The 23,344-nt window shown below is 45.2% G+C and overlaps 1 protein-coding gene across 5 annotated transcripts in view; it reads right to left on the bottom strand.

Annotated features, from left to right (window-relative positions):
• Positions 1–7,153: 7,153 nt before the first annotated feature.
• The window catches only part of EWSR1 (EWS RNA-binding protein 1), a 29,932-nt gene continuing 13,741 nt past the window's right edge, over positions 7,154–23,344 (bottom strand). For 2 of the 5 annotated variants that reach the window (XM_006890480.1, XM_006890478.1), the window contains 12 exons: positions 20,842–21,009; positions 19,054–19,265; positions 17,990–18,170; positions 15,169–15,203; positions 14,619–14,651; positions 14,208–14,326; positions 9,716–9,845; positions 9,332–9,454; positions 8,454–8,616; positions 7,995–8,092; positions 7,499–7,751; positions 7,154–7,375 (listed from right to left, as the gene is read on the bottom strand). In XM_006890480.1, the coding sequence (XP_006890542.1) occupies positions 7,336–7,375; positions 7,499–7,751; positions 7,995–8,092; positions 8,454–8,616; positions 9,332–9,454; positions 9,716–9,845; positions 14,208–14,326; positions 14,619–14,651; positions 15,169–15,203; positions 17,990–18,170; positions 19,054–19,265; positions 20,842–21,009 (1,555 nt within the window). In that variant the 3' untranslated portion in view covers positions 7,154–7,335. Of the gene's footprint in view, positions 7,376–7,498; positions 7,752–7,994; positions 8,093–8,453; positions 8,617–9,331; positions 9,455–9,715; positions 9,846–14,207; positions 14,327–14,618; positions 14,652–15,168; positions 15,207–16,097; positions 16,366–17,989; positions 18,171–19,053; positions 19,266–20,841; positions 21,010–23,344 lie in introns of those variants that run through there. The other 3 variants (XM_006890479.1, XM_006890481.1, XM_006890482.1) reach the window with 3 other exon arrangements.

Raw genomic sequence — 23,344 nt, 5'->3', positions numbered from 1 at the left:
CCCAGGCGGGCAGGGCGGGATCGGGGAGGAGCTGCAACCTAGAGGCCCGGCGGGCAGCTGGGGGGCTCTGGGCCTTGTCAGCGACTGCAGGGCGAGCGCGGGACAGGCACCCCGCAGACAAGGTTCCTCCCCCAGGCCCTGCACCCCCAGGCTCACTTGCTCCGCTCCAGGCCAATCCCCAGGATCCTTCCAACTCTGTTAGGTCTCCTCGGGGAGGAGGATCGCTTCTTTTTCAGTGCGCTCCCTCCCTCGGCTCTGGCCTTCCCGGGCACGGCCTGTTCCCAAGATGAATCCAGGAAGCGATAGGGACCGGGGGCTGCAGAATCACCTCCGGCCCGGGTGGCCCTTCCCAGGCCAGATAACCCAGGCCAGATAACCCGGCCCATCTCCAAAGGCTGCGAGCTTCCTGCCCCCAGTGCTGGCCCGCGAGGAGGAGGAGGAGGAGGAGGCGGCCCGGTTACTGCAATCCGCTCAGCGCCTGGCTCTCTGCTCTCACTGAATGCCCATTTTGAACGCAGAGGGCGGAGAACCCGTTGTACAGACGGGATCACTGAGGCTCTGAGGGACAGGAGGTGGCCATCTGACGCAGAGGCCCTGAGTGGGCAGGCGGGGGAGAGGCCAGTCCTCGGCCACTTTTGGCCTCCATGTGACAGGACCAGAGGAGCAGGAGTGGGCCGCCTGCCTGGGTCTGCCCGGCTCCGGAGGGTTAAACTCCCCGTTGGTTTCTTTTCAAACAGCAGAGCAGGGCCCAGGCCGGCTCAGCGGGAAATCCTGCCCCCTGCTGCCTTCTGTTGGGCGGGGATGCTGACCCGGCTGGGCTGGGCGGCAGCCACGATGCCAGGGTGGGGTCAACCTAGGGAAACTCCTCCAGATAGTTCCAGCTTTCAAGACCGAAAGCTCCTACTGTGTGCGCCAGCTCTGGGGCACATCTGCCAGCCCAGCAAGGCGGCAGCTTCTTGGAACCAGAAAGATGCCACACACAGGTTGGCTCCAGAGTGCGGACCCCTGACCCTTACGAGTATCTCTCCCTTCATTCAAGAGTGAGGGACATTTATTGAGCACATACTGTGTGCCAAGCTGCCTGGGGCCACGCTGCACACGGAGTGCTCAGGACCTTTCATAAAGTGATGCTATTCTCATCGCAGTACCCTGGACACAAGGGTACAGTCCCCCTAGATGCCTTGACTCTATTCCTCAAGACTGCAGAGGGAGCGAGGTGGGTAAGTAGTAACAGTTATCAACACGTGTCACGCACCTGCTGTGTGCTGAGTTTCTTTTAAGTGCTGTGAACCAAACAGAGCTCACCAGCTCTCTCAAGTCAGGATGATGTGCTGAGAGAGGAGAAAGGCGGAGGTAGGTGGGAGGCAGCAGAAGTGTGCGGGTAGGTGGGGCTGCAATTCTAAATCTTCAATCAGGGCAAGATGTGTTTTGGGCGGTAGTGGGATGGGGTAAGTTTAGAGTGAGAAAATAGAGATAATGCAAAGACCCTGAGGTGGAGATGTGACTGGTTTGTTCAAGAATGAGGAGGTTTCCCATTTGATAGTACACACACACACACAAAATAATAAAATAATATTTTTTAAAAAGAATGGGGAGGAGGTGGGAGAAAAAGGGTAGGGAGATGGGGGCAGATTGTGCTGAGCTCTGAGGGCCATGGCCCCCATAGCAGGACATGTGAGCCTCAGAGGGCTTGGGAGCAAGGGTGGGAGGTGACCTGATTTAGATCCTAATCCATCCCTGTGGTTGCTGTTGGAACAGGGGTGTGACCAACTCCTGGGAGGAAATCAGATAGTGTCAGAGTGATAGTCCATAGTCCGAGAGCCTCACACAGCTTCTGGCTGTGTTTGGGGGGGCAGAGACAGTGAGATGTGCAGATGAAGTGGTTTCTGTGGTGGGGCAGCCCAGAACGGCTCAGGTTTGGGATCTGGAATGTGCCCCTCTTGAGGCCGGAGGAGGCCGACAGGCACTGGGGGCACAGACCAAGGTGAATATGAAATTAATTCAGTTCTTAAGTGTTTGTTTGTTTGTTTATATATTTATGTATTTATTTATTTTACTTTATTTTGTGTGTGCGTACCGTCAAATAGGATCTGACTGGTACAGGAAGAGAGTGCCCCTCCTTCTCCAGCAGAGTTTCTGGTGAATTTGAACTGCGTACCTCTGAGATTGTAGTGCTGCTTCTTGCCACTAGGCCACCAGAGCTCCCTTAACCTGTTAAGTTGTTATATATTCTCATTTCATAGCTTGGGGATGCTGAGGCACAGAATGAAGTAGGGAGCCCCTGGGATTTGATGCAGCTTTTACCTGCCTCACTGCTCTGCCAGGAGAGGGAGGTTTGAATCCAGGTTCTGTTATTGATTATGCTCCCTGGGCCTCAGTTGCACCATCTGGAAAATAGGTCACTTAGTAGTCACATCATGAAACTTCATCTTACATACTTCGGGTGTATTTCTGCTGTTGTACAACAGCTCTGAACTCTGTCCTTTCTTGCGCCAATCTCATCATCTCTGACAGGCCTAATCCCAGTTCCCCAGTCACTGAGTCAATCCGCATCATCTTGGGTCTTTCTCCTCTGTGCTAGGATAGGCTATTCCTTGGAAAGGGACACCATGCTTGCAACGACAGGTCAGTGAAAGAGAGGAAGACCCTCAATGAGATTAACTGACTTGGTGACTTCAGCAATGGCTCAGGATAGAACATGTTTCAGACCCGTTTTTCATAAAGTCACTATGAGTTGTACTCAACTGCTCTTAACAACTACAACAATCGTTGTTGTTGTTATGTGCTGTCGAGTCACTTGCAACTCATAGCGACCCTATGTACAACAGCCCTAAACTCTGCTCTGTCCTGTGCCAATCGCACCGTCTCCGACACACCCATCCTGATTACCCCAATCACTGAATCAATCCACCTCATAGGGGGCCTTCCCCTTCTGCACTGTCCCTCCACCCTACCAAGCATGATGTCCCTCTCCAAGGACTGGTCCCTCCTTACAACATGACCAAAGTATGTCAGACAAAGCCTCAGAATCCTTGCCTCCAAGGAGCAGCCATGTTTAACTCTCTCCAGGATGAATCTGTTTTCTTGGCAGTCCATGGTACATTCAATACTCTTCTCCAGCACCACAGCTCAAAGGCATCAATTCTCCTTCTATCCTCCTTAGTCATTGTTGTAAAAAATACTACTATTGCTCAGCTCAGCACCCCTGGGAGCCACTCTGCTTCTCTGAGGAGATGGTGACTGAAGCAGGAAGGACAAGGAACTCCTCATCCCTCTGTTGGTCACTCTGTGCTGCCTCCCACATTGTCATTTCTCCTTCTTCCTCATGGGCCTCAGGGGCACCACAGGAACAGCCAGAGGGACAGGAGGTTCAGGCTGTGGATGTCCTGAGTCCCCACAGCCCCTAGAGGCCACCTCTGTGTACAGAATGTGGTAATCCCTGGCAGCCTGTTCTTGGCCTGTGGCCGGGGTTCTGGCGCCCACTGTTGGGTGCCAGTGAACCTGCCAAGTCCCTGTTGCAGCCAGAGTTTGGGTAGCCATGGAGATGTGTAACGCGCACGCAGCCTTGGTATCGAGGAACTTCGAGAATCCTGGGCTGTGCCTGGATCAGTTTGAGTCCCTCCACTTCTGGACTGCACTGAGTCTGGGAGGATGGCGCTGGGTGAGCGAGTGACAGCCAGGGGCTTCAGGCTATTCTGTCCAAGATGTCCTGTCATAAAGACACGTGGTGGTCAGCTCCTACCCAGCTGGGACCAAGTGGTCCTTGAGCTGCCTCTCCATTCTTCCATGAAGAGGGAAGAAGCAAAACTCAAAATTCCCCTCCATACCATGCTCGCCAGGCAGCCAGGATGGCACTGGAGTTTGGCTGCCAGTAGCATTTCTGCCTTTCTGGGGTGGGCTAGCCACGCCCTGCTGGCCTGTCCACGTGTGGAGCGTAAATGAACTTCTTTGCTGACTCAGGCCCCAGGGTGTGGCCAGAAGGTGCTGTGGGGTTGGGCTTTCACTCTGTGAAAAGAACCTCTTGGTTTTGGAGCTGGGACTCAACCTATGGCAGACATTTTCCTATGGCCCCTCCCCTGCCTGCCTGGCTCCTCCCCATCTGATCCCTCAGGAAAGTGGCTTTAGCACTGCGGGCTGATCTCACGCCCTCTGCTGCCAGAAAGCTTGTTGTGGGGAACTGATTCATAGCTGACCCTCCAACTGAGCCCACCAACAGGTGTTTTCAGAGGCAGTAAATCACATGAGAAATTACCTATTTTTCTCTCATGAAACAGTGGTGGATTCAAACTATGTTCCTCTGAATTGGGAGTACTCTTTCTTACCGCTAAGCCACCAGTGGTTAGGGAGTTTGTAGTTAATAATTAGGGAGTGCTGGTGGCTTAGTGGTAAGGAGTTGTGCTGCCAAGCCAGAGGCACACAGTTCAAATCCAGCAGCTGCTCTGTGGGAGGTAGATGTTCCATCTCCTATGTGATTAACTCCCTCTGAAAACATGCTGGAGAGGGTCAGCTCCGAGTTGGTTTCAACTTGACAGTACTTAACTGAGCAGCAATAAGAAGCCTATCAGGTGGGAAGGTGAGGGCACAGGCTGAGCCCACCTTTAAATTCTTTGACCTCTGCTCCATTTCCTCAGCTAAGGGCTTACTTTTTAATGCAAATAACACTTTTTATTTTCCAAATCTCTCCATTCTCCCAAGCATTATGCTTCCAGCTTCCTGTGTGCACTATGTGTGTGACTGTTACCTGGGTGTATTTTGTCTGCAAAGTTCAGTGGATTATTTACTTACTAGGAGTTAAACATTGTTGAGGCACTTAGTGCTGGGTACAATGCAGGAGCCCAGTGAGGGCTCAAGTCTGAGCCTTGTAGGTGTGTGCCTCCTAGGGTGACTTTGAGGGGCAGAAGGGAGGGCTCTTGGCTGGATGCCAGTAAGCAAGATGACTGTGCGAACAGAAGGCCCACAGGGATAATCTTATAGGACCTGGAGGCTCCTCCCTGGCAAGACTGGTGGAGCTCGAGGAAGGGGTTTTGAAAAGGGCGGTGGCCTAAGGTGTCAAGAGGTCACTTTGCTCTCATCTCTGAGGAGAGAGAGAGGAGCTGAAGGGAGAAGCAGAAGACCCAGTGAGTGGACATCATCAGGTGTTGGGCAGGTGTGCGGTGTGGGCCTGGCCCGCTGAGGAGGCAGCTGTTGACAGGTGCCGTATTGTATTCCTGGGAACAGGATGGGTGGAATGAGCCACAAATGACTGCGGTTTGGGGCACTGGAGCAAGTCCGTTTGGTGGAGCTGGGGCATATCAAGTCTTGGAGGCTGAGCAGGTGTTCAGGTTGTGGTGTACCCTCAAATCGTAACCGACCAGAGGCTGTAAATTGTTAAGGGAGATCGTTTTTCTCCAGAGCTGCTGCTGGATTGGAATTGAGGGTCTTTGAGTGGGCAGCTTGCCACCAGCACTCCTAAGTGCTCAGGTTGTGGTTATGTAGTCGAGTCAGGGTGCAAATGTCAGCAAGAATACAGACGACACCTCACTGAAGTCATCAGACCTAGAGAGTGAGGGCTCAGGAAACCATCAGGCCGACCCCGGCTCATGTAGACTCAAGGTTTCAAATGGCTGACTTCAGAAGGTGATGCCAGACCTTTCTTGTGCCTCTGGGCAGATTCTAACCACTCATCTTTCAGTCAGCAGCTGAACACATGAACTCTTTGCAACAAGGGCTCTCATGGCATCAGAGGGGGCAGCAGATGAAAACAGAGATGACACAGGGGTTAAGAAGCTAGCGTGTTTCAGGACAGCTGCCAGCTCTTGTTAAATGCTGCCAAGAACTGAGAAAGAATAGCTGTTGACTTGGCAAACAAGATCATTCTTCCTGGTGGTGTCTGAGTTACTATTCAGTGGAGGTACAAGGACTGAAGTAGGTTCTGGAAAGGGAAAAGGGAGTGGACACAAAACTTCTATTCTCGTAAACACAGAAGGGAAAAGAAAAATGTCACAGTGGCTCAAAGATGATGAAGGGCAAAGGGTTTTCCTCAAAGGATGTTCAAGTGATCAATAACTTGCAGAAAGATGGTACAGTGATGTTAAGTCTCACATGACTTGAAGGGCTGGAAAATGGTGCAGAAGACCCAGCCCAACTCACCCACCTGATACAGGTGCAAACTCTGGGCCAGGTGGGCAGTGGGGTGAAGACTAGTTCCTCTGATGTCAAGCCTTCAAGGGACAGAAGGGAGATAATTTAGTCCAAATTCTTCTGCACCTTTTCCTGCCTCCCACCAAACGAGACAAGCTAGTCTTGAGCCTCTGCCCAGGGCTGAGTTTCCTGAACAGTAGTTACCTGTCTGGTGGGGACTATTGTCCACAGACTGGCTTAGAATTTCCTCTCCTAAAACCTCTCTACCCAGATCTCAAGACTCTGGATGCAGGAAGGAAGCACCAAGCATGGACCCATTTTCTCTTTAAGCTAATCTTTTGGCAGAGCTGGGTCTTAGGCTCCCAGCTTCTTCAGGAATCTGAACATGAGCTGTGAGATTTGGGAACTGGCCTCCACGTCAGGATTATGTACTCTTTCACTTATTTTAATGTAAATAAGCTACAGCAGAAATTCAGCCTCAAGATCGCAGGGGCATGTGGGGCCTGATGAAGGACATCTGTGTCTAACCCTTGTCACATGAAGATGGCATTCAGAGGCCCACTAAGTCAGATTTTATCAAGTTCCCCAGGCCCAGTGACAGAATCTGTAACACACCTGCAAACCAGTGACTGGGGCTGTCACCTCTGGGGCGGGAGATGGTGAAGTTACTCTAATCACCCCCCTTTCCTGACAGTGGCACTATGTGGCAAAGTTCGGGTTCATGATCTCTCCTCACATGGCGGGTTGTGCCTCGGTCTGGGGCAGGGGTGGGATCAAAGGGGAAAGGATGGCTAAACAGAGACGGAGAAGGATGACTGTTTATAAACATTTGGAATTTTATTTAAAAAAAGAAAAAGGAAAGGGGAAAAAAAAACAACAAAAAAAAATATCACAACCATGAACAATGTTACAGTTAGCGGCCCTCTTGATTCTCCACAACGACACTGAGCATGCTCACAAGGGGATCCCACTGGTTTAGTCTTAAACAACCATCTTTAAGAAAGAAAAAAAAAATTAAAAAAACTCAGCACACTACCATTTAACTTGTTTTAATGTTTTGTGGTTTTTTTTTCACAAATGGTGAAAAATACTAAAGTACAGACAAGGGATAATCATAATGTTGTGGCCAACATTATAAATATGGAATTATAAATTTAAAACATTTTCTGGTTTAAAAAATAAATCTGGTAGTCAATGCAGCTCTGCGGGTCTTGTCTAATAGGGCCGGTCTCTGCGCTCCTGGCGGTGCTCGCCTCTGCAAGGCAAAGGGGGCCAGAGTTAGTGCAGGGCGGGAGGGGGACCTGCTTCACATGGCCCATCAGCAAGCCCACCTCTCCTTCACGGTGTGGACACCGGCCCTCCCACCAGCAGCACGTACTTATCCATCTTCCCGGGTCCTCCGCGGCCGCCTCTTCGTCCTCCCATCTGTTCCATCAATGGTCCAGGGGGCCCCCCAGGACCCCCACGTCTTCCTCCACCAAAACCACCTCGGTCCATGCCCCGGCCGCCACGGAAGCCACCTCTGTCTCCACCACGACCACCTCTGAACATTCCACCTGGACCACCACGGTCCATGAGGCCACCTCTGCCGCCACGCATGCCACCAGGGCCACCTCTGCCGCGGTCACCACCTAAGGGGAGGGTGGAGGTAAGACACCAATGGAGACACATGCAAGTGCTGAGGGTGCTCCAGCTCTGCCTCCCTCACTAAGCAGAAACAAAATGGTTTCTTGACTGAGTCAAGCAGTGCTGGGTATATGTTTACTGCAACGCAAGCCCTAGCAGTGGGCAGCTGTAGTATCCAAAGGCCATCATGCTAACCCAAGACGCCAGTGCCAGTACTTGGAGGCCATGGTCACAGAACTGGTACCTACCCGGAGGTGGGAAGGGTGGCGGGAGGAAGCCTTCAGGCTTGGGGGCCTTACACTGGTTGCACTCTGTTCTCCAGGCAAAGTTCTGGTTTCCACAACCCCTGTATGAAATGACATCATGGTTCAAGTCAATGAGTGAACCAAAGCACAGCAAGGCACATCAAGGAGCATCTCCCCCCATGTATGAGGCCTCAGGTCAACATGAGACACCACAACATGACAGGATCTGCAGGTGACAGAGCCACAGACTGATGCAGTACCACCACCAGTGTGGGACACAACAGAATGTCCACACAGTGCATCTGGCAGGACAGAGGTGTCTTTGGGAAGGCCAGTGCACCAGCAAAGTGGGACCCCGTTATCATGTGGTCCACTGGACAGAGAAGCCAAAGCCAGCACTGCTCCGCCCCACAGAGCCAGACTTAGCTGGTAGAGTACAGATTTGCTCAAAGAAATACATACGGATTGGGGCACTGCCAATCTCCAGCTCGGTGTTGGACGTTTCCTCCTCCAGATGGGTTCCCTCGGGAACCCCGGGGTCCTCGTGGGGGGAAGCCTCCTCTATCTCCTCCACGGCCCCCCATGCGACCCATGGGTCCCCCAGGACCTCCTGGGCCCCCTGGACCTGCAATAAGCAGCAACAAAGCAACTCCTTAGAGCACCAGATTTGCTGAAGGAAAACCCAAATCCCAAAGTAAATTCCCAGAGATCAGGGCTCTTTCTTCCCATCGGGCCCCAGGGAGGCTCTGCCCCTTCCTGAGCACCACACCAGGCTTGTGTGGAGCCATTCCATGCAGAGACTTCACTTGGCTCCCATACCAGTTCTAGGAGGGCAGACGAGAGAAATAAGGGCACTGCAGGGCCATGAGTGACACCAGGTAGAGCGACTCTGCGGGTCTTCCAGGCTCCCTGACTAGTCAACCCATCTTTCACCTGCTTCTTAACTCCCACCAACATTTATCGTCAACACTCAACAGTCTAGGACACAATCTGTATCAACCGCTTGTCTCAATCTACTTCCATGTGTGGACAGCACTGGGTTATACGGTGACAATGGGCAGATAACACCACCACCTCCATGTGTATAGATGAGGTTTTTCAGATTGTGTGCTTTCAGAAGCAGACTAATCTTGTTTTCTGGATGCATTTTAACAGCCAAGCCTCTGGCAAGTCAGGACTACCTGACTCCTTTATCAATCTGGGATTGACGACACACTCCCTACCTCTCTACAAGGACTGCTGGCATTCTAGAAATCAGGTTCAAGGACAAGGATACAAAACCTTTCACCCTAAATAAAACAATACAGAAGTGGCCCAGAGAAAACATTGAGTGTATTTACCTCCACGGAGTGGCGGTGGCATGCCCCTGCCCTCACGGGGTGGCATTCCACCACGCATGCTGTTCATGGGCGGCTTCTTCCGCGCAAGAGACACTTTAAGCTTGCTCCCTTGGAAATCCTTCCCTGAACAAGGTAACAGAACATCAGTTACTCATTTTGTTTTTTTTCTCTTTCCCCCTATTTTCTGTCCACAACTAAGATCTTTTTACTAGCAAAGCCAGAAAGAAGGTTTTTAAAAGAGAACTTAAAACTTTAAAATAAAAATCTTTAGAGTCAAGTTGTTAGCAAGATCCGTTCTATCCCGGGGAAGTGGACATGTGTTGGTGAGATCTGACAGGGTGAAGAATGCTAGTGAGGACCCCCTGCTGACTCCAGGCCCCCTACCATCAAACCACTCCACAGCAGCCTTGGCAGTCGGGGGGTCTTCATAGGACACTGTAGCATCGCCTTTGGGCTTCCCTGTTTCCTTGTCCAGGTAGATATGGATCATGGGCTGCCCAGTTCTCTTGTTCATCTAGATATGAAATGGCACAATTAGGCTATGATTAAATATACTAACAAAGGAGGAAAAGTAAGAGTCAATTTCAGAAAAAAACCCTCTAATTGTTAAAAGCAGCGACTTTTCCTATGCAGACACACATTCACTAGGATAGGTGATAGAATTCTGTGCAGTTAAGATACAGGTGGGTGGCTTTTCCCGGGATATGTTTCCCAGGACGCTTATCTGCCAGACATGACGTGCATAAATTAAGAGTATAGGTTTTGAGTGAGCTAACAGATTCTTGATAAGTTCAATAAATCCAATTTTCTCTCCAGAACTGTAAATTTTCACTAGCTTTTTCAGCTGAGTTAGCAGTTGTTGGCACTGATTCACAAGCCACACTGTTTAAAAATGGTTTGTAGTAAATGTGTAAATAATAAACCCCCTCCACAACCTGTAAATGTGCGAGCTGTTATTCTTAAGACTTTGAATACACATATACTGTAAATATTACACATAGAGTATAAACAGAGAACTATTTAAATTATGGATACACCAAGGCTTTCCCTGTGGCCACACCATACAGCCAAACAATACAGGCTTGTCAGGTGAAGAGTAATACCAGAGGGTTCTCCCTCCTTAGGACAACCAACCACACAAGATCAAAAGGGGAGCATATTCCAGAGATAAAGCTCAGGAGGCAAGGAGGACTAAAGACAGAAGGATTAATGGCAAAGACAACCAGAAGAAAGAAGAGTACAGTTACAATGTTATGTACCATCAAGTCAGAAACAACTCATAGTTGACCCTCCAGTGGGTTTTTAGAGACATTTAACCGCATAAGAGGAGGCCTCCTATTGTTCTCCAGTGAAGTTGATATATTCAAACTGCGTGCCTTTGGGACTGTAGTGCGGTTTCTTACCGCTAGGGTCACCAGAGAGCCCAATTACAACGGGAGAATTATGATTAATGCCATAATTTTATAAAATTTATAAAATTAATGTGTGTTTAGTTGAATGAAAAAAATCTATTTTCTTTGTAAACTTCTGCTCAAAACACAATAAAAACGATGCTTAAAAAAGAATGTTGTCATTGTTAAGTGCTGTATAGACGACACATAATGACCCTATGAACTAAAGTCTTGAACGCAAAAACTTTCATCTTTTCTCCAAGTTCATACAATTTCGGGAAGCAAGCTTTTTTGGAAGTGGATGCCACTCCTGCTTCCAAACCAGTTTTATTTGGGAGATCCACAAAAACTAGGCCTGAGGGTCCAAACACCTTTTCAAAGATGAAGCCAAATCCAATTAAAAAAAAAAAGAGGGATAAAGAACAGGAGCAATGAGAGTTAACAACCCAATCACAAAATGGGAACAGGATGTGAACAGACACTTCAGCAAAGAAGATAATCAGATGGTGAACAAACATGAAGAAATGTTCCAAATCCCTAGCTCTAAGAGAGGGAAATCAAAACCCCAGTATATAGCAAAGTTCAACAGTACAGCAAACAACAAATGCTGGCAAGGTTGTCAAGAAACTAGACTCCTTATTCACTACTGGTGGCCGTGTAAAATGGTGCAACCACTCTGGAAGGCAGTATGGCACTTGCAATTCCACTACTGGGAATGTACCCTAAAAAAAATCAGAACTGCCACCCAACATATATATATGCACACCTATGTTTATTGCTGCATTGTTCATAACAACAAAGAGATGGAAATAACCTGAGAGCCCATCAACGAATGAATGGACAAAGAAGGTGTGATACAGTCACATAAGGAAATACTATGCAGCAGTGAAAAATGAGGAAGCCATAAAATATTATATAAAATGGGTTACCCTGGAGGACATTATGCTGAGTGATATATCTCAGTCACAAAAGGACAAATACTGAATAATGCCACTATTATAAAACAGGGCTGACAAGGGGTTTGGGGGAAACGGAGGAAATAAATAATGTATACTGCACTGAAACAGATGAGGGAAAGAACTATTTAAAATACACTTTGGATTTCCTTTCATTCACTGCTGCACTTTTCTCCCTGCCCACCCCCTCTCCCCCCAGTTTGCTCTTCTCTTTGAAAAGTAAAATTCTTTCATTGTTACACAATCCCTTTCCCAAGTCCACTCCACTATGCAGCCTTGGTTTTGGACTCCTGTCATGATAAAACCTACTCATAGATTCCTTTTAAACAGTTCTCTCCCTCATCTGTTTCAAAGCAGTATATAGATTTTATCCCATCTTTCTCGGTCTCCCCCCAACACCAATGTCTGTCCCGTTTTACAACAGTGGCACTATGCAGTATTTGTCCCTGTGTGATTAAGATATTTCACTCAGCGTAATGTCCTCCCGGGTCACCCATTTTGAATAATATTTCATGAATTCCTTGTTTTTCAATGTAGTGTAGTATTCCATTGTGTGAATATACCACAGCTTCTCTATCTATTCGTTTTGTTGATGGGCACTTGGGTTGTTGCCAACTCTTTGCTATTGTGAACAAAACCGTGATAAACGTGGGTGTGCACCCATTTGGCTTTTGAGGTACTATGTGCAAACAAGTAGAATGGATTTATTTAAAATCAATCATTATTTCTCCATGAATGTGATGATTAAAAAGAAACCACAGAAAACATTAGAAGACCTAGAAATAAAGTACCAAGACCTTCAAATAGTCCTTACTGAAAACCTAAACAGAGTTTAAAAAGTGTGGCCAGGGAACTCCTCAGAAGCAAGTATGGTGCAAAACTTTGGGCATAATATTAAGGGAGTCCAATTCTTGGAGAAGGACATCACAGTTGGAAAAGTAAAGGATTAGTGGAAAGAAAGACCCAACAAGATGATATTCCAATGATGGCTGAAACACAGTGGAGACTGACAATACACAGGATCATTAAGATCCTGCTCTGTACTTTACAGGGTCACTGTGAGTCAGAGTTGACTTGATGGCACCTGACAACAACATACAATGTCTGTGAGGGTGGGACGAGTGTAAGGGGGAGATGACCACTCAGTATTATTATATGGATGTTAATTTTTCCTTATGCAACTTTATAAATCAATTAAAATTCATATAAAAGGAGCGAGGAGTAACAGTAAAACATTCCTGAAGGATAAAACAGACCCATGCATGGCAGGAACCTCTATGTGATGGAGGTTAAGACCTACCACATATGACCAGAGAAAACAACGGACCTTTCTACACATGCTTCTGGACAAATGCTCTAACAGAGAGGAAAGGAAATTTAAGAAATCATTAAAGAAAAGATGAAGTTCAACTACTATTCTTAGTAAAACAGGCCCTACAACTAGGTGGAAGGTGGGAGGAGGAGGAGGGGAATAAACCCCAACTAAGCCACAACCTTGAAGATACTGGCAACAAAAACCGGAACAAGCTGTTACACAGTAACATAGTGAGCACACCCCTTCTCTCCTCCTCCTCTCACCAGACAAACCCAAGTCTGGTAAGCCCAACAGTGAGTGTGGATGTGGCACTGGGGATGCTAATAGGAGTTCAAGTTGGTAAGCCTTAGCATCATCTGTGACACTGATACACAGACTCAGCCCTTAAGAACCAGCAATTCCATTTCTGCACAAGGATGTGTATGTTCTCAGATCATGTCTCCCCACCTTCCATCTCACCGTTAGTCCCTAACGTCACCTGTGCTCTGGTTCCCTAGTCTCTCAATCTCATTCTCCTACTGATCCTCCCACACCCAACACTGGCTCCCTTACTGACTCTTAACACTATTAGGTAGCTGTCAGTTAGGGCCCTGCTTCAGAACCTCTTCTGTCCTCTTCCTTAGTCTGGGATATGATTCCCTGAAACAGCTCAGAGCTAGCAATTTATCAGCCAGGTACATATATTAGAGAAACCCACACACAAGGCCTGGAGACATGACCTAAAATGTGCACTACAGCATCTGCAGCCTTATTTTTACTTAATACATTCACATGTGTAACCTCCAAATTCACTGCTTTCTAGTGCTAAACAGTCAAGGTCACAGTGTAACAAAATAGTTTTTGAGGATTCAAGGTCACATGTAAGTGAAACAAAACAGTTGAGGATACAAAGCTACAAAGAAAAAGGATGAACAAAATTCAGAGGAAGGGCCAGAAAAAGGATATAATCAAGGAAGAAATAGAACAGGTGCTTCAAAGGAACTCAAAGCTCTATACTTAAACTGAAAGGTGGATACATAAATGTCCATTTTTAAATTTTTTTCCCCCGTGGGATATTAACATTACTGATTCCTTTAACTTTTTTTTTTTTTTAAATTTTAAAGAAAATTTACAGAGACTTAGGGTTTCCAGTCATTCACTGTTGCACTTTTCTCCCCCCCCCCAATGCCCATTATTTTAAAATAACCCACAACACCTGGCTATGCCTTACGTACCTTAACAACCCCGCACTGCTTAAAGAAGTCAGTCAGATCATCTAAAGTCACATTGTCATTTAATCCTTGCACATAAATTGCACTGTTGTCAGAGTCTTCATCTGGGTCTACAGGTGGGCCTTTTGAGGAGAAAACAGGACAGAAAGGAAGTTACTGTCACATATTCGGAAGCGTGTATTAACCAACAGGTCACCACTGCCTGCTGGTATCCATCACAAAACTAGGAGAACTCCCACACTAAAGAAAACACTGGGAGTTTAGTTTAATGTATGAATAGATGGCTCACAATAAAAGGAAGACCCAAGCTGCCCATCACCACGTTGATCTACTAGCTGGTGAACTCGGCCAGCAGCCACTCCCATGATATTCAGTTAACAAATTCCAACACAAAGATCAAAAATTCCAAATTACCTAAATCAAGATCTGGTCCTTCGTCCATGGGTCCTGCCAACCAGGAAAGATGACAGAAAATACGATCAGTGCAAGTCTCGTAAGCTACAAACCTTACAAACACACATAGCTATCTACTACACCACCATGTGATGGGGCTTCATTAAATTCAAAATGACCCGCACTGCTAAAATGATGCAGTGCCCCTTTAATATTTGTGATAGGTTTGCTAGGGTTTGTTTGCGGAGTTGCTTTTAAACCATTAACCAAATACACTCTTTAGTGCTTAAGTGTTAAATTTAAGCAAAATATTTTCCTCCAAATAAACCAAATTTAAGAAATGTACTCTCCCCCACATTACAGAAGCAGTTGCTCAATACTTTGAGTCACCCTTTGTTTTGGAACCATAGTTAACCTTATTACCCCTAAGACAATGCCGGCAGTACCCATTAGTCTCTTTTGTACAGATCATCTTTAAACCACTTATGAAACGAATTAAAAAATTATATTTTTCTAAAAACTGACTGCATTTTTTTTTAAACACTATCCATGGTAATACTCAAAAACTTACCACCAGGCTTATTGAAGCCACCTCGCTCTCCAGCGCTGCTGGGGGGATAAACGAAGAAATGAAGGCCTTTCCCTTTAAAAGCCAGTACCGCTCTGAGCCTTGGGGGGGCTCGTGGGGAGGAAGGGCACTGGCTAAACACATCTCCAAACAATGCATCTCTCTCATCTTGTCACTATGCCTTTCTTCAGGGCAGCTTGCTCAAATTTCCTTTATATACAACCTTGCTTGTCTGATTGCACACACCAGTGTGGTTGGTTCCTTTCATTTCTGGGGCTGGTATTAATAGTGCAATACTTGGCAAATGAGGGAGAAAAAGCAGACCCCAAACACCCACCCCAACAGCTGGAAAGCAGGGAGAACTTGATGTAGAGAGAAGCAGCAAGCTGGGACAACAGCCATGAAGAATCCTTTCATGTTCATAAAGGTGCACCCTTAACCTCTCCCAGCGGAGAGCCACGTGAGGCTCCTGGCTTCCTAGCAAGTCACAGTGAAATAAAGCAGGAGACAACCGCACCGAAGCCTACAACACACAGCAGGACACACCCATCCGATCTTCAGCATAAAGCCATACATTTCAGGCACTAATGGATTTAACAATTGCTGTGAAAGAAGAATTATTGACAATAGATTCTGAGCCTCAATGGACAAAGGGTGCAACTTTACAGACATACTTGCTAAGAATAATGTCCACGGCGGTAGAGAAATAACTGCCGTGTATATTTTAAAGAGGAGGGAGAAATAGAAATTGGTTTTTTTTCCTTTATAAAGTTTTGCTATTAAAATGAAATAAAGGCAGCTCCCCAGGTGGAGGCCCTGAGCTTTTTTTCTAACCAGTATTGCACCTTTAATACCGGAAAATACAATTTCAAGCTGTTGCATGCAGCTTTGTTTCCTTTTAAAAGTACACACCATAAAATGTTCTCTCTTTAAAACATAAAAGTTTACACTTTAATGTTACACAATTCTAGAGTATTATACCTCCTCTGGTTATTACCAAACAATAAGTATGCAGTTACCAAAGTTACAGAAGGATTCCATTTATACAATGAATACATTTTGTTAAAAATATTCTATGTATATTTTTCCTCTCCATATGGACACCGTGTCTAGTCCCACTTTTCATTATGCTGCCGGCTGAGTACTGAGTACGGGTACTTTTTAAGTATTGAAGTGTATACAAGGCTCTCACTTTGTAACCTGTAGCATATAAATGCGACAAAGCATGTTAAAAAGTTTCCACGTTTAACAGCCAATGAAAATATCAAAATACTGAGGCAATGAAAAAGGGCATGTTAACAACATTGAGTGCCTTACCTGTAGAAGACACTGAAAACCATCACCACACCACAATATAAAGGGGAGGGGGACACCCCATCCTGTCCTCACAGGACTCAACCGACTGCTTCCCAGTCTGTTGAGAAACCTATGGGAAAGCCATGATCTTTTTCTATGGCTCCGGGAGACTTCTTGTCCAGAAAGTGGGGCCTCTCTACTAGCAAAATTAGTAGAATGATTACTTTTGGGGTATTAAAATGGATAAAACTTCAAATGGTTCTTGCAATCGAAAAAAATATACTAGGAATACTAGGTGATTTGAGACGTGATGATAGTAATTTCAGGTGTCTAGATCTATTTTAAAACATCCATAAAGAAGTGAAACCTTTATAATGGAATGATTTTTTTGAAATCAGAAGACTAACTTTACTTTATACCAAATCATTCATCATTTTTTTTAAATTATTGTAGAAAGTCTGTTTCCGCCAATAAAGATTTCACTGAAGACTTTAGTTTATTTTTTAAAGTTATGCAGAACATAAGCATTAATATCTTTTAGTAGTAAAGAGACCTATCAATAGCAAAGTTGTAGATTATAAAAGCTACTTAATTTTGAAGTCCATTTCTAGGGGGAAAAAAAATGAAATCCAATTTTTCCCTAAACCAACAGTAGTGCCAAATCCAGTTTACTTGATACAATATTCTGCATAACTTTTAGCTAGCTTATACAGGGACAGAACACACACAGAACTATGCCTTCTGGATAATGTTAACCACCAACATTATAATATTTCACCTTCATCAAAGCACAGACACCAGGGTGGGATGAGGGATAGGAGAAGGGCAGGGCAGGGCAGGCAGAGGTAGCAGGGTTGTTACTAAACTGAACAAAGTTTTCTAAACCAGACTGTACCATCAATCAGAATGGTCAAACTGATTTAGACGTCTCAAAATCTCCAATGGGGAGTGATCTTGCAATTATAGATATTCTTCTGTACAAAGCACTTGGGTTTCCTTCTGTGCTCTAACTAGACTATGTATCACAGGTCATAGTTTAAGGGTTATGGGACCAAGATCATCATGTTCAACAGTTCCAAATACAAACAGAAGTTGGGATAAACATTGTAGGAAAATAGCTGCATTCCTTTCCTGCAGTATATACACCAGGTATTTCAAGACAACCATTCAGAGGCAATTAGTTAAAAAACCTAGGGTTGTTAGAAGGGTTGTGTGTGTTCCATCCCAAATTTATTACCCATTGAGGTTTTTTTACCTCTGGAAACCATGAAGGGGACTGAAAGCTCAAGTTTCAAAAGCATTGTTGTTCTTCCCAACCCAACAGAGTATACTGGCAGGAAAAAAAGTAAACTGCCACTTAATATATGCCACAAAGAAGACATTTCCATGTTTTAGTAGATGGCTTGAGCTCAACAGATTGTCCATGGAAATGTAGAATAAATTTCTTATGTCTTTCAGTCCCTTCTTTCCACTGAAAATCCTATAGATGAAACAAAATTAGGTAAAAGGAGAAAAGGTTTGCTCTTACCCCATTCCACCGCGTCCTCCTCCCCGCCCACCTCTGCTCATGCCTCCACGATCAAATCCCCCTCTTCCCCTGCCCCGGTTATCAGGGCCACTCATGCTCCGGTTCTCTCCTGGTCCGGAAAATCCTCCAGACTCCTGCCCATAAACACCCATGCTACTGGGGTGGTCCTGTCGGAATGAACCTGAGGAAAGAGTCACATCTGTAAGGCACTTGATCAGAATTCACTCCCATTTGATACCCGGCTTTTTTCCTCCTTGAATCAGAGACTTTTAAACTGCTCGACTAACCAGGTACCATCTTCTCTACAGCACAGTGGGCTCTAAGTTCATCATTAATTAGTTCACCAAACAAATGAAAGGGGCAGGGTCAACAAACAGTTTATAAGGTTCTATGCCCTGTCTTCAAAAGTTTTTTCTTTACACTAAAGAAACAAGAACCAAGCGTCTTAAGCATGCTGCTAGGGTTGGGCTCCGTCAAGCAGCACTGTTCATTTTACAAATATTTTTAAAAAGTCCACAAAGGCATGGACACTCAGTATGATTTAGTAACTTTCACTCAAGTTTAAAAAAGAAAACTCACTAAAAACATCAATTCAGATGGAAATCAAACTGTAAAGACAGTTTTTGGTTTCTAGTTCCTTTTTTTAAAGGAAGGAATTATTTTGTATGGAGATTTTTGCTTTACAGATTTTTAAAATGAGGCATAAATTAAAAAGAGCATACATTTGATAAGCAAATTTTTCAAGAACTGCCTGCACACTCTTCTCAGCTATGGTGTCAATGACTTGAAATGTGTAGACAGACAGGGTATGACTTTACTCGGTGCACATGACTGTCACAAAGAGAAAAATGGCAGTTTTATCTGATCTACTACAGCTCCTCCCTTTTGCTCTGAGAGGCTGTAAGATTAAATTGGGGGAAATCACTTGTGTTCTTTACAGAGATAGCTATTTACTAGGATATTACACCCATGGTATCTGAAGAGGCCAAAAGTAAAAGGCACCCCCCCAACGTTAAATATTCCAAACAATCATTCTTATTTGTGCCTCTCCCTTTGCAACTCACTCTGCTGCCCGTAGCTGCTGCTCTGTTGACTATATTGACTTGGAGCCTGGCTGTAGGATCCAGTTTGGGGGGGGTAACTAGTGGGTGGCTGCTGTCCATAGCTGCTTGGCTGCCCATAGCTACTCTGCTGTCCGTAGCTGCTTGGCTGTCCATAGGTGTTCTGCTGAGAGTAACTGCTTTGATCATAACCAGTTGGTTGTGAAGAGGAATAGCTGAAAGAAAAAATTTTTCCCTTCAAACCCTCAGAATGTGATACAGCACATGATACCTAACACACACCCTAAAAATGTACTTATTTTCTATACATCTACAGTTTGAATAAGCTATTTTTTTCTTGTTAGAACAATAAAGCTTTAAGTAATAAAAGGGAAGAGAGTATATTCAAGGCAAAGTCAAAAGTTGAGGTCCTTCTGCATTAAGGGAAGAATAAGTACATGTGCATGCAGAGAAGGCTGATCTGGGAGGAAAGTAGAGATTGGAAGTGAGGCACACAAATACACATGCCTTTCCCTTAAAAATGTATTTAAGTGCTCAAAATCACTTTGCAATGCAGTTTAAAATTTTCTGATATTGCTGCTTGTCTACAAAACCTAGGCATTAATAAAGAAAAGGTGACGTAAACTTCTGAACAAGAGCCTGTATGGCAAGGCTTGTTATGGATGTCAACTGGACACGAGGGAAAGCAAAAAGGCTTGAAACAACTGGTATTAAACTCTGGATGAACTAGAAGAACATACTTTCAATATATAATTAAACTAAGCCTCTGTCAGTGGACAGAAAGCGATGCTATCAAGCCAAAGCTGGGTGACTTTTAATCTGCTGCCCTTGGGCCTGTCTTTCATTCTTTTTGTTCAGACATTCCTCTAGGTCGTATAACCCTGGTGTACAAGTTGCCGTACCGCGTTCCCTTTTGGATGCTGTGAGGCTGAACACTGTGACACTGGTGTGTCAAATGCGTTAATGATTGGCTACCCAATGCGGACAGAGAGTGGGGTGGAGCTCCCCAATTAAAACAAGCTTGGAAGGAGGAGTAGCATCCACTTCCATAATAGCTTGCCTCCGGAAACCCTATGAACCTGGAGAGAAGATGAAAGGCACCAAAGCGTCGAGGACTCTCCTTCATAGGGTCGCTATGAGTCGCCTGCGACTAGACGGCACACAACAACAACAAGCCTCTATCACCATGTCCTTCAGCACTGATGCATGAATTCTTTTAATCAATGTGCACCTACTCAGCTTGCCACAGTCAGGATAAGAGCTATGGATTGGCTCTGTGCCCTGCCCACCTTTGCTACAAAGCTGAACACTTTGACAGTGCTTTTCTTTCTATTCCTATTCAGGACTGCTGCACTTTCTAATGCACAAACTGATGAAGTGAATGCAAAAATACAAACAAACAAACAAAAACAGAGAAAGAGAGAGAAAGTGTTATTTCTAACTACTAAGCTGACAGGTGCACAACTCAACTGCCTCATTTAAAAACCGGCTTCTTAGTAAATGTGGGTAAAGACAACTTGCAGCATTTCATATACTTTCAAGAAATCCTAACTGGATAGTTGCTGGGTGTCATTAACACAAAGCAGAGACTATGGGGCAAAAGTTTAGAGGTGGTGCTGGCCTAATATATGAACACTGGTGCACAAATATTTATGATTATTAAGCTTAATACAAAATTACTTTAGAGGATGGTTTTCCTTCTTTATAACTCACTGCACTTTAAATGACATAGTACTCCAGCCAATCCTAATGGAGAAAGTGGCTTTGGACCCAGAGAGTGACGAGACTGACCTGGTAGGTGGGTAGGACGGAGGTGCGCTGACTGGCTGCATGGGGTAGCTTCCAGGTACCTGGGGATAACTGTAGTTACTTTGTCCATACCCCATGCTGGGCTGGTTGTAACCTCCCGTGCTAGACTGAGGCTGGCTTGTTTCAGCAGGCTTGCTACCATCTTGTGGTCTAAAGGGGGAAAGGAAAGGGAAAAAAAGTGACTACTGTTTGTTTTCCTGCAAACAATACATAAACAATGCTAGGACTGAGCTTGGAAAGAAATGCAACAGTTATGTACACAACACCGAGGGAGCCTGGTTCTGGCCAACGGCACCTGCTGGAAGAGACTACAAGGAAGGAAGGAAGGAGAATGAACTGTAACCACAGAGTAGATGTCATCACGCTTTACTTGCTCTCTATCACTGTGGTTATGTGCTAGGAAGTGGTGGATTCTGGTTTATAAAGTTGTCAAGTGTACAGAGCTAAATTCTTGGGAGTTTCCAAGGCTGCTCCACTAAGGCGATCATCACCAGGCCCATTTTGTGAAGATGGGTGAGTTGTAATCTCTCGATCACTAGTGGAGTACTTAATTGTCTGCACCCAGAGACTCCTGGTTATACAATTAATATCTATTGAAAGTATTTAAAAAAAAATGGCCAACTCATAAGTAAGCTGGAAGGAGAGGCAGAAAATGTTTTCCTCTTAAACGACTGAGATCATGGATGAGAAAGCTCAAGAAACTTTAATTCATGTTACTCAATAAAAAACCAAGTAAGATTTTCCTTTATGCCTTACATTTTGCAAAAGGATGGACACAAAGTAGGCCTGATCTACTTTAAGCAAAGCCCAAGAATCATTGGGCAGCCCAGAAACTCTAACTCCCTACCCTTGAGTCAGTTCCAACTCACAGTGACCCCTGATGGGCTTCCACGGTTATAAACCCCAATGGGAGGAGACTGCTCAGCTTTCTCCTTTGGAAGTGCTGGAGTTGGGGAACTTTTGGTTAGTGGTGCAACTTGCTATAGACTACATCATCTAAGCTTCTGAGGGGCAAATGAGAGAGGATGTCAAGGTTTTTGTTTCTCCAAAGAGCTGTTAGGAGCCCTTCACTTTCCAAGGGAAAAGGAAATTAGCTGTCACTGATATTCAGAGATAGTAGTTTTAAAAGTGGTAAGACTCAAAATTAAAAAGTAACCAAAAATGATGAAGACAGTTCATTATGCACAAAACCAGTTCGCATATAAAATCCACCAGCTATGGTCTGAATATACCCCTCAACTGAGCACTAAATGTGACTCTGCACATATGATTATACCCTGATGAGCCCTGGCCAATTCAAACGAGAGGCCCTAGAAACCGGCCAGTTAGTTCAATTTTACTATATAAGCTGCCTGGCAGGTATAAGCAGCTCTGAATAGTCCTTGTGAATTTTAGAAATAATTTCCCAAGTGTTTGGCAAAGCTAATTTCTTACCACAGCTGATTCTCATGTATTCCCTAAAAAAAAAAATTTTAAAAATCAGAACTGAATGCTCCACCACTGTGAGTAGAAGCCATCAAAGTGCACTGCCTAAAGTGAAGACCACCAAAAAGTTGGTGATCTGAACTCCAGCTGCTTGGTGAGAAAGCTGAGGCAGCCTGCTCCCAACCAGGGGACAGGAAGCCCTGGCAACCCAATGGGACGGCTCTACCTGTCCTGCGGGGTCATCAGGGGTTGGGAAACACTCAAGTTCAAAGGGTGGTGGTTTGAACTTACCAGGTGCTCCACACCACAAAGATGTGGTGTTCTGCTTCCATAAATATTTCAGCCTAGAAAATCCAACCAAGTACTTTTATAGACTAACTAAGGGTCAGACCGACTCACTACTTCAGTTAGTCATGGGATAAGAGCTCTGTCTGCATCCAGTATTCACTCCACAGGATGGTATGGAGCTCTGGTGGTCTACTGAGTAAGGATTAATGTTGTCAATATGGCTGAATCTATCAGCAGTTCCTTGGAAGAAAGATAAGTAATCCCCTCTTGTGTGATTTACAGCCTATGAAAACCTGCCAGAGTAACTCTGAGTTGGTTCCAACGCAAAGACAAATGAGTATTTTGAGCTGTATGGTATTCAATTAAGAATTTATACTTATCTCCATCAACAAATGAATGGATAGAGAAGCTGTGGTATATTCACACAATGGAATACTACGCTGCATTGAAAAACAGGGAACTCATGCAATATTATTCAAAATGGATGAATCTGGAGGACTTTATGCTGAGTGAAGTATCTCAGTCACAAAAGGACAATTACTGCATGGTGCCACTGTTTTAAAACAGGACTGACCTTGGGGCTGGGGAGAGACTGAGAAAGATGGGTTCAATAATGTATACTGCATTGAAACAGATGAGAGAGAAAACTGTTTAAAAGGGGTATGTGATTAGGTATTTTTGTCATGACAGGAGTCTAGAGCGAAGGCTACATGGTGGAGTGACCTGGGGGTGGGTTTGTAAAACAATGAAAGAATTTTTCTTTTACTTTTCC

This window comes from Elephantulus edwardii, unplaced genomic scaffold (assembly GCF_000299155.1).
Source record: "Elephantulus edwardii isolate Elephantulus edwardi_28Jun2011 unplaced genomic scaffold, EleEdw1.0 scaffold00089, whole genome shotgun sequence".
Classification (NCBI taxonomy): Eukaryota; Metazoa; Chordata; class Mammalia; order Macroscelidea; family Macroscelididae; genus Elephantulus; species Elephantulus edwardii.
The sequence above is the reverse complement of the archived record's forward strand: the minus strand, read 5'-3'. Positions and strand labels throughout refer to the sequence as shown.